General features: G+C 41.1%; 1 protein-coding gene across 3 annotated transcripts in view; it reads left to right on the top strand.

Moving 5' to 3' along the window:
* LOC121880178 (F-BAR domain only protein 2-like) overlaps positions 1–12,320 on the top strand; it is a 291,016-nt gene that overhangs the window by 50,887 nt on the left and 227,809 nt on the right. For all 3 annotated transcript variants that reach the window (XM_042387303.1, XM_042387304.1, XM_042387305.1), the window contains exon 5: positions 11,486–11,641. In XM_042387303.1, coding sequence (XP_042243237.1) covers positions 11,486–11,641 — 156 coding nt within the window. The remainder of the gene's footprint in view (positions 1–11,485; positions 11,642–12,320) is intronic.

Below are 12,320 nucleotides of genomic sequence, written 5' to 3'. Positions count from 1 at the left end.
CAAATTCAAAATTTTTTTTGACAATTACATCAAAAGGAGCTGGTTAACATGCTAACTAGTCTTAACAAGAGCTCTTTAACATTCTACTAATCATAAATCAGATATGTATACAACAAATAGATATGCATAAAATCTACAATCCTATGATAAACTTGCAGAATTTTTTCATAATATTCTTAACCATATTTTTGTTTATTAAATAACAAACCATCTCTGTAATATCAGTAATACCTTCACCCCTAAATTCTGGTATGTGGATAAGGATTGCATTGTGCATGAGAGTCGACTCCAACAGAGGGTAATAATATTCCACCTCATGATCATTAAAAATAGGAGTTAAGTGATACGTCAGCTTGGCAATCTGTAATGCATCAAGAAGAGTCTGCACAGGCACAAGCTTTGCATCCACACGCCCTAACCCTGCATCTACTATGCTGTCGAATAGTTCATTTTTAACAGTAATTATATCCTGAACCGAATCTTCCGCAGCATGCAAATATTCAGAGAAATAAAATTCAGAAAAATAAAGGAGCCACTTTAACGTAGGGACTGAATTCTGTAACTTATACACAATCCTCGATAAATGGTCAGACTCCGATATTATCGCATTAACCTTTGACTCTAAAGCAGTAATCGCATGGAAAGTCTGAGATATGACACGAATATGCTTAGATACAGCTTGATCGACAATGTTCATGTGGTCCCCTAATTTAGCTACATCTTCGGCAGTTGCTGTGCCAAACAGAGTGCTTTGGATAAGACCCACAGAATTAAATAAACCATGCTGTCCCCGTGTTTGAGAACGCACTTCCTCTGCAAGATCATCCTCAGATGCTGGTATCCTTTTTCCAACAGCGACGAGAAGCTTGTGAAAGGTTCTGAGACGAAGTAGCTGAAGCTCAACAGTTTGCGAAATCATCGTCGAAATATTAGGAGTTGAAAGGAGATCATCTAGGACTGTCAATGCTGCCTGTAGCTGAGTGTCGACGGTTTCCATCTGACGGGGAAGCTTGAGCAGTCCACGCAACTCATACTTGATGTTCACCATGTCCTCTACTATGAGAACGCTTCCAAGGGGTGCAACTAGTGCACCAGGCTTGAGGACTGATGTGGACATGTCTGTCAACACAACGGTGCCACAACACAGTAGGAGCAACACATTGATGATCCAAGCCATTCTGTAAGAAATTTCATTTGTCAACACATTGATGAATCAAGCGATTCTGTAAGAAATTTCATTTGTTTTAATATCTGCTTGCGAAGCTTCATACAATAATCATTAGGCACACTCTGCTTTTGTACAGTCTGCAAAGAGGTGTCTATAACATCATTACCATCTGTGGGTAGTAAATGTTCATTGGCCTTCTTAAGACGATCCCCATGCACGACATCTGCGATCTGTGCATTAGGCTTCCAAATTTTAAATTTATTTTCCGCTTCCTTGGCGTTAATGCGGAATGGACCCAAAAACTTAGCCAAAGGCTTGGAGTTCCTTTCAGGTTCTCTCACCATAACAGCATCGCCTATCTCTAACACGACAGGTTTAGCTTGTTTATGTTGCTTGACCATCATTTCAGCGCGTGATGCTGCTAAATGTGTTCGTACTTGGCTATGAATATCCGTAAAAACACGGATTTGTTTTGCCGGGAAATCATCCATATTATAAACAGGGTTTGGCGTGTCCGTAAGTACATCATAAGGCAGAAGTTTGTCTGTACCATAGACAATGTAGTAGGGTGATTTGCCTGTAGAGCTATTAATCGACCCATTAATAGACGCTGCAACCTGCGGTAACCAATCTTCCCATGTGTACTGCAAATCACACACTATCGGGCGCAGTATCTCCAGGATCTTGCGGTTGGTGCTCTCAACAAGGCCATTAGCCTGTGGCTGATAGGCTGTCACAAAGCTTTGTTGCATTCCATACTGGGCACATATTTGCACCACTAGCTGATTCTTGAATTCTGTCCCATTGTCTGAGAGAACAACCTTAGGCATAGTATATGGACATATGAGATTCATTGCTAAGGCATAGGCCACGGACTCAGCTGTTTTATCCTTCAGTGGGACTAAAACCACAAATCTAGAAAAATGATCCACACACACTAGGACGTACGAGGATCCCTGATGACTCCTCGGAAGTTGTAACAAGTCTATAGCGACTGTGTCAAACGGACGGTCTGGTGTAGGATATTGTAGAATCGGTGCCGATGACCTTGTAGTACCCTTATGTTGAGCACATGACAAACACTTAGCAATGTGTTTTCATTGTGTTCCGGAAATACTTCTTTCTTATTTCCGCCAAGCACTTGTCACATCCGTGGTGACCTGCCTGAGGAACATCGTGGCAGAAATACTTCTTTCTTATTTCAGCCAAGCACTTGTCACGTCCATGGTGACCTGCCTGAGGAACATCGTGGAACAACGTTATAATCGTTTCACACAACATGTCAGGTACGACTATTTGAGAAACAATACCCTCGGGTGTCTTTTTCGATCGATGGAGTATGTTATGTCGTAATTCAAACTGACTTAAGGGAAGAATTAATTTGTGGAGTTTAATATCCTCTCCCGATTCTAACGCAAAATTGACTGCTGACCATAACAGGTCACGTCATTGCTCATCCTCCAGTTGTGAAAGAGTGAATGTTGATACAGGCATCACTGGTGCTATATTTCTAGACAAAGCGTCGGCGACAACATTCGCGTTTCCCGGTAAATACCTAAACTCGGGGTCAAATTCCTGAATTGTCAGATACCAGTGTGCCAATCTGCCTGATAAGTTTCTTCCATGGAACAGTTCAGTCACTGCCGCATGATCCGGAAGCACAATTATTTTATAACCAAAAATAATGTCTTTAAACTTCTTCAGTGCCCACACAACAGCTAACGTCTCCAAATGCATTACCGAATAACGTGTTTCAGCATCATTAAGTTTACGGCTTGCAAAAACTATCACTCTAAACTTACCTCTCGAATCCACTTGCATGAGTACAGCTCCGATTCCTTGTCCAGAAGCGTCAGTACAGTACACAGAGTGAAAGCCAGAACGGGGGCATTGGTAAGCGCTATCTTCAATGCCGCAAAGCTATTTTCGTGTTCAGCATCCCACATAAACATCGCATCTTTCTTGAGCAACCTTGTAAGGGGTGATGCCAATGTTGCATAGTTCTTAATAAAAGAACGATAATATCCAGATAAACCAAGAAAACTACGCACTTGATCAGCCGATGTAGGACGTGGGAACTGAGATACAGCTTTAACTTTATCATCAACTGTATGAATGCCGTCACCGTCAACTACATGACCAAGGAAATGGATTCTGGATTTTAAAAACTCACATTTCGAAAGTTTAATCTTAAGACTTGCTGTGGAAAGTTTTTCTAACACTTCACGCAGTTTAATCAGATGGGTATCGACATCCTTACTGACTACTATTAGATCATCCAAATAAGTGCAGACTGTGGTACCTATCAATCCGGCAAACAGGGTGTTGATCATTCTTTGAAATGTCAGTGGGGCATTCCTGAGACCAAAAGGCATCCGTAGAAATTCGAAGTGGCCCAGGGGTGTGCTAAACGCCGTAACCTCTCGGGATTTCTCATTGAGTGGTATCTGCCAATACCCACTAAGCAAATCTAAGTTGCTAAATACACCATTATCCTTGCCTAAGGACTTCAATATATCACTCAAGACAGGCATAGGATACCTATCTGGGATCGTACATTCATTAACACGCCTAAAATCAATAACTGGGAGCCAACCACCATCCTTATTTGGGACTAGGAATATAGGGCTATTGAAAGGGGACTTAGAATGCATAATAACATTCTCAACCAACATATCTTGGACCATATCCTGAACTACAGCGCGCTGGCTGTGTGGTAGTTGGTAAGCTGGTACATAGATAGGATTTGTGCCCTCCTTTAATGATATGTGATGGGACGTTAAATCTGTCTGTCCTAGCTTTTCCCTTGGCAAGGCTACAATATTTCTGTTGTCAGCAAGCAGTTCTAAAAGGCATGTCTTGCCCTGAGGATGATCCATCACCTTAACATGTGGCGCTATTTGATCTATCCTCTCCTGCCTAGTCTGTTGGGATTGAGAAACAATACAGTACTAACAATTGGGAATTGCATAGGCTGTAATTCAACATTGTTGTGATATACCAGAAAATCACACAAATAACATCATTTCTTCAATATCCTCTGAAAGCCTGTTCTATTCAGAACTAGAACATCTGTCAAACCACCAGGCTCGTATCGTGCTCAACGTCGACTCGCATGACAAACCCTTTACCTTGCACATTTCCGGGAGACATACTACATCAGTCCCCGTATACCCTTCAGGTAATTCCACAGTGGCCTTGGTGAATTCCTCACTCTTCCAACTCTTGCTGCTATAATCACGCTGGGAAAGTGAGGGTGTGAGGTCTAGGGCTCACTTCGACACATTATCCGCCTTCCTCCGTGTGGGAATGGTGGACAACACTTTCGACCTTGCGGAGAGCAATGGTGCAGAATGACGCATAGTGTTGTAGGATACACCTTTAAACGTAATAGCATTATTACGTGGACGAACATCAATGCTATTCGTTCTAAGTGTTGGGAGACCAATTCATCCGTCAGCTGGCAAATTAAATTGCTGGACCTCATAAAAGTCCGCATAGAAGGGAGTACCACGTCTTGGAAATCTAAGTGGTAATGTCACCATTCCTTCAATACTCAGCTGCGTGCCGGATACTCCTTCGAGATTGGCGTCAGTAGGTCTCCATAAAAAATCTCGGTGAGGGAATCTACGTTGTAACTAGATAGGATGCCAAGGCTAAAACATTTGCGCATGCACCTGTATCTATATCTGGAGCCAATCTGATTTCTCCCACTCTCACCGGTACTGACAACACTTCCACTTTACTGAGCGCCGCTACTAATGAGGCTGCCACAGAAGTGTTGTGGGAAGTAGGCCCCCATGTACCTATCCTTCCCCATTTTTTGACAGGTGCTGGCCTTCCCCCTACTTCTTATCCTGGTAATGGCGCGCTTTACGCTGCTGTGTTACCGGGGGTACTCCAGAGTCCACAACCCTGGCCTTTATCATTATGTCACACTCATCTGTGCTGTGAGATGCTGACCGGTGGAATGCACGCCACGATCCTGATCTTTGGCCAGGTGGAGACGTAGTCTTAACCGCCTCCATGTATGTCCTTGGCGCTCCCTGTTTCTGCCTAGCGCCTGTGGGGGATGGGTTCTCTCTGGTACTCTAACACCACCACCCTGGAGCTGGTAACAATCATCAATTGAATGACCCCTTTTATTACAATGGGTACACCTTAAAGATCGTCAATGCTTGTAACCCTGGTGTTGAGGTGCGATCGGAGCCAACAGCTGCATTTGCGCTACCGGGGAAGGCGCCGTAGCCTGGGAAGTACGTGCTGTCAGAGGTCCAGTGATCTTAGGTGCCAGCTTGTAAGCGTAATCCACCATAACAGTAGGCGAAACAAATTCCACTTACTGGGCTCGACCATAGATGCGGGCGACGAACCGCCATCAGAAAACTAATCAACTCAATTTCCACGTTTTCTGCGGACATCTGACCCTCGTCGTCGTACCACTTTGATCCGCGGAAAGTTGCTTCCATGTCTTGTCTGACCTCTCCAGCAATAGAGACAGCCCCCATCGGGGATTCTGCGTGAACCGCCAGGGCTAATCGATCAAGCCAGCGAAAGATTTATTGCGACTGACCCAAGTGGGACCCGCACTCGAAAATACCAATGAGAGTCCGCTTGAACTTTTCATAATTGGCGTCCATCAAACCATACGCATTCAGGTGCGTATTAGCAAACGAACCCTGAGGGATATGGGAACGAACGAACGCCTTCTCACAATCATCTGTAAGATGTACATTGCGCATTGTATCTTCGCATGCATGGATGAATTGCATGATTCTGTAATCATCCTGACCAGTAAAATCATGTACCTGATCACCACGTGGAATCAAGTGAAACACATTCGCGGGGATAGTGAACATATTCGCGTTATCTGCAACCATATTAGCTCTCGAAGAAGCTATATTAGCGTTATAAGCAGTCATTCTACCAAGCTTACTCCTAACTGAAGGCTCAGTCAAAGGGGCAGGTTAAGCTAAGTTAGTTGACACACTGTAACTCGGAAGAGGAGGAGGAACAGCCTGTGATTTATCAGGCGAGGTACTGTACTGATTTCCAGATGGTAGAGTTCTGCGGTTTAAATCATCAAATGACTTCTCTATAAGATCCTTACTACTCTTGACAGAATCGTCTAACTGCGACTGCGCTTGTGTTCCTGGCTCATCCCCAAGTACAATCCTTTTAGTAGAAACTTGAAGGTTATCATCTACACATGAATTGTCAAGAAAACACTCCGCCAATTCAGTAATGTCCGAAGACGATGATTTTGAAAGTTTATCCATGAAGTGGCTACTGGGTTATCTTATTAGTGACACAAATAACAATACACTTGCCTCTCATGTACAGTAAACTGATATTAATTATAGTTAAAACAATTAACGTATCATTAGCAGAACTGATGAGAACTAGATACTGGAAATTATAATACGTCAGTATAAAGAAAATAAGCATGACTCTTTGTCAGCACATATGAAAATAAGTAATTCACTTATAACAACTATATAGGCTACTCGATGTCCTAACAGTGTGAAGATAAGTCGTCGAGTATGTAATTGTGTGTATAAAGTATGTGAACCTTTAAATACCTAATGCAGGAGTTAGACGTCTGCATAGAAAATGCGATCCACTGCTGGTCCCAGGTGGGGAGTTAGTTGGGTGGGTACCTCAGGCCCTCCCACTTGGACAGCTGTGTTGTGAGTGGGTGGGTCTTGCCGCCCTCCCAAGGCCGGTCGGCGCTTGCTCCTCTTGAGTGTGGTCGACTAGCAACCACCAGACGCACTACAATGACAGGGGAGTTCCTTCCACAGGATGTCAAAGTGCTGATGGTGAAGAATCAGGTCTTCTGCTCGGTGATATGATGTCACCTTCTGACTGCCAAACTGTCAGAAGCCCTGCTTATAAGGGGCTCGCGGGGGCACCGGAAGAACTGCAATCATCGATCACGAAGCCACAACAGTTGTCCAGACACTTGTGAAAGGTCCCGTGTTACTACACCGTGAAACTTGTGGTTATGGGGCAACACTGTAAACGCCGGTAAACAGGATGGCCAATGCCGATTCCACCAATTCCTTCCCAGCCACACTGTGTTGCCAGAGAGGGGTATTACCAACCTCTCCTAAGATATTAAGTCAACAATAACTCAGTATCGGTTATTGTAAATACAGTAATTCTGCACACCACTTTGGGAGACAATGAAAACACTCAACTATAATCGTCTCACTACGGGATATATCAATACACTCGGATATTTCATGTAACACGTCACTGTTTATTGTTTTCTTGTTTCGGTAAACACTGACGCCTTGGTATGTAGAATGTGCATTCAGACCGGAATGTTGTATTCGCAACCACACTAGCTGCCACCATATGTTATAGCCTGTTAACTATAGGTTCTGTCGAAGTTAACTAGGCTGGTACATTTATATTATATTGGGTTAGAGTAGCGAAACCCAATTGTCTGTTTCTCCTTTTATTGAGGAACTGCTGGTGATACAATTCCAGAGTGTAAATCAACCGTAACTTAATTACTGTAGCTATGAGTATTAAGAGAAGGACGGGGGCTATATAAATAGACCGTTTAATCACGTCCTTCTTGTGTGAGGGGTTGAGTAGTAATGCCTGCTTTAGGTGGCTAAAAAGACCAGCAAGTAATTCCTTAACTCGGCATAATATGACGCGGTTTCCCAAGGGCACGCCTTATCACGTGCTCTGAACATACCACCTCATAGCCAGTGGAAAGTTATAGGGGGTGAATCAGTATATAAATCAAATGCAATTAACCCATTTATATTATCTTTCTGTTGATGAAACAGGGGCTATTACATTTCCAATTGATAACTGCACTCTTTTGACTTTCTTCCCCACACCACTTCCCTTCTGAGAGACTTTCGGCATGGTGTCAAGGCAGAGTAGTTAGTTGACTGAGAGGTAGCAGTGATCAACAGATGCGGTGGAGGCAGAATACAGACTGGGCAGATGTAAACAAACCCCACACACCAAGTGGCGCATTTGGCATGGAATTCAACAAAATTACGATCGATTTGGTGAACTAGTTCGCGAAATTGAGCAAAAATAATGGAAACTTAGATTTAATGGAAAGGGGTGGCTTGAATTCGTTCGTTAAATCGAGAAAATACTGTTAGTGTATAGGCAATGGTACTTTTCGTTATCCTTTATTCCTGTTCTGTTATAACTCTAGTGTATTGCTATTTAACTTAATTAACAGTACTGTACTTTCATTGTACAGGTACACCACCGATTTTCCGGCACCCTTGGTTCCAAAGCCTTGCCATTATCCGTTTTGCCAGACCAACCGAGGTCAGATAATAATAATAATTCAACAATACCTCTGGCTCACTAATTATACACCTCCTGTGTCACTAAGGCACCATGCACTGCTAGAAACTTAAATTAAACAAATATTAAATGTGAAACAGCCATAATTTTGAGCAACATTACTGTACACACTTTGTACTCAAATGTTCTGTACTATACTAGACTAAAAATTTATATCTCTTGTGCAAACTATGTGATGTTTTTACTCAAATTAATCATTATCTTACAAGGATTCCAACAATGCAATTTATATTCTGCTAAGTCTAGTCAGCTACTTTTTATAAGATAAAAACTTTAAGCCTAAAACTAGCTTCACCCAGGCTGGGAGGGAGGGAGGGAAGTTAAGTGCACCCTCATAATTGTGTCCGGATTAAAGAAGGTGCCGGACCATCAGTTCCCAGAAAATCTGTAATTGGGGCTCATTGTACAGCAAACTGATAACAAACAAATTTTGCTGGCAAATGTAAATTTAATCACCAGATTTTTTTTTTTTTAAGATCCACGTGTCATTTAACACCGTATGTATATCTATATTTTTTAAGCATTTAATATTAGGTGAAACTGCCTTTTTAAGAGTAACCTCCAACTTGTCCTGTAATTAAATTCCTAAATAGTGTGGTGAGATAATTAGGCTGATCATGGTGGAAGTATCTAGCAACTGCCCTCTGTTCTCAGTCAAAGCCATGTCTGAAATGAAAATGAGGATTATTTTTACAGTCCCATATACATGTAGTCATTTTATGTTAAGCTTTGGCAAAAGAAGCTTTAAACCTACTCATATTTTACATTTTCCCAATACAGTATACAGTTGAACCTCGATTTACACGGTTCTCGTTTACGCGTTTGGTCATTTACGCGGTACCTTGCCAGAACCGGGATGCCCGATTTATGCGGTGAATTTACTCATTTACGCGGGTGAAGTATAATTTGTTGATTTACTGAAGATATTTGTATTAGCTCATAAAATTCATACAAATTACCGGGTTAGAATATAATTTACATTGCTAGAATTCTTATAAGATTTTGATTATTTTAAATATAAACATCATGGAATTTGCATTAAACATACAAATTTTAGATTTAATTAAAGAATTTTGATTACAAAGCCAAAATTTTATCTTTTGTGGAAAATATATGACGTTTACTGTATATTCAAAATATTCCTGGCCTTGCAAGGAATCCAGCAATGTCAATTATATTATCCTAACTTTAGTCTGAGGTATTATTTATTACTATACCTTAAAATCTAGTGTTTTCACCCAAGCATTTCTCAGAGAGGGAGGAGCCAGCAAGGGTGGGGGGGGGGAGTTGAGTCCATTATTTGAATGGACATTAACCTGGCGACTGTATTTCTCTTAAATATTAATTGTGTGTGCATACCATCATAAAATTAAGATGCTATTTTTACTACAATGTAGGTATTATGTCGGTATTGTTTCAGAAAAAGTGGAGTTTGGGAGTCGGCCCAGTCTATTTCAATTAATCCCATATGTTCTGTTATTCCATTTACGCGTTTCTCGTTTTACGCGCTACTCCGCGGGTTCAATTGACTGCGTAAATCGGGGTATTACTGTAGTCTGCATTTACGCGGTCAATTGAACCCATGGGGGTCCACGTAAAACTAGAAACGCGTAAACGAAATAACAGAACATATAGAATTAATTGAAATAGAGACTGGGCCGACCCCCAAACTACACTTTTTCCGACACAATACGTATGTTGTAGTAAAAATAACATCTTAATTTTATGATGGTATGCACACACAATTAATATTTAAGAAAAATATCAATAATATTAGGTTTTTTAACACTTACGTTAGTAGAAAAGATGGGTGGGCACACGGTGATGGGGGGGTTGGTTCCGAGGCAGAGGGTAGATTATTGGCCCTCACTTGTATCAATTGTATCACTATCCACCACAGAGGCTTGCAGGGCCTCTTTGTCAAACCCCTCAAGGTCCATATCCTCACTATCACTGACTTGGGCCGGCTGTGGTGGGTGGCGGGTGAAGAACTCGGTAATGTTTTGATGACTGGGCGACCTTGTGCGCACCCTGCCCGCGCATCTTCCCGCGTAAATGATGAAATTTACCGCATAAATAAAACATTTCATTCTTGCAAGGCACCACGTAAATGACCAAACGTGTAAACAAAATCCGTGTAAATCCAGACTATACTGTATTTTTTAAGGTGTAAAATTTTGTTCAGGGAAATTGTACCACATGTACATTGTTGTTTTTTGTCCCTAGCAGCCGTCATGTATAAAAGGTGTTGTAGAATTGGAAAGTTTTATCAAGATTCTCTCACCTTGGTAAACTGTATTGATATCACAAACTTTGAGACAGGAAATTGATGGTTTCTTTTATCATCATCACCATTTGACAGCCATTTTCCAGGTTATCTTTGATTACCATGAGGCAAATGTGATTAAAATTTTATGGCTGGATGCCCTTTCTATCACCAACCCACTTTTACTGAGTAGGAATTGGGTATTATATGTAGGACTACCAATTAACCTCTTAGCTGGCAAGGCAGGGTCACTACTACCTGAGCTAATCGTAAATTACCCACTTACTGTTATTTTCATTAAATTAACATTGATATTTCTTGTTTCTCTTGTAATCTGACAAGTAAACTCCAGTAGTTGCACATCTTTGTACTGTGGGGAGGAAACATACAGTACAGTACTGAGTTTAAAAACAGTCCCCCTCAAATTGATGAATTGATGAATTGATGAACTACAGTTGTGGATTTGTCAGTTTTTTAACTTGTGTATACTGTATACATGAACAGGCAAGGGTAACACTGCAGCCTTGGCCAATAAAGAGGTGGCATTCATGTGTTCCAGTATAAGTTTAGAGTTTCTCCTTTAGCAAAGAAATACCTGTACAAGGAATTGGATGTCTTTTCTATTAATAATATTATATAATATGAATAAGTTTGCAGGGTATTGATGGTTGTTGGCATATCATTACTTGTTTTTATAGGATCTAGAGAAGGTGCGGAGAGATGGTGCATCATCCAAAGATGTAGAGAAAGCTGAAGCCAAATTGAGGAAAGCTCACGATGAATACCGTTCTCTCGTCGAAAAGTACAACAACATCCGTGAAGAATTTGAAAAGAGGATGACTACTTCTTGTATGGTAAAGCATCAGTTCTGTTTTTCATTATTAGGATAAGTTAGTACATTTAATAATTATTGTGATTGCTCCATGCATTTCTTATTTCAGCCTTACTCATAGAAATGACAAATTGTTACATTTGTGTTATCTCTACACTTCATAAATAATTCACTCACACATGGGAATTAAATGGAGAGTACAGTAAGTAATTGTCAGAGTGTGAAGATCTCGCTGACTATAAAACATATTAACGACAAAAAGACAACTTTAGACCCTGCAATACTGTATGGTGCATAGCATATTTTCATTATATTATGTGCATTTCAACACACAGTGATGAATATTTACTTGTAAACTGACGAGATGAAACATTACCCTGAAGCTAAACTGAGGAAATCATAATACCTGTAGCAGCATTGCCACATTCAGGCAACAAAGCTGCAAGAGCTCTGGGATAAAATGAAAGAGCTACACAGTGACCCACAATATGGGAATGCTCAACTAAAGATCAGAAGAGGCCAATTAGTCAGGGTAGGTGTAGAACCTGAAGTAATGTTCCAGCCCTCCCACTAATAGGGGTAAGAGGCAAACTAACTGTAAATAATGTTAAAATAGTGCATGCTGTAGCTTCAAGTTATGCTGCTAACTAAAAGAGAACAAAATCACAGGCAATACATAGAGTGATTTTACTAACCTTCAA

This window comes from Homarus americanus, unplaced genomic scaffold (genome assembly GCF_018991925.1).
Source record: "Homarus americanus isolate GMGI-L3 unplaced genomic scaffold, GMGI_Hamer_2.0 scaffold30108, whole genome shotgun sequence".
NCBI classification, from domain to species: domain Eukaryota; kingdom Metazoa; phylum Arthropoda; class Malacostraca; order Decapoda; family Nephropidae; genus Homarus; species Homarus americanus.
Note: the sequence above shows the minus strand (reverse complement) of the source record. Positions and strands in the feature narration are given on the sequence as shown.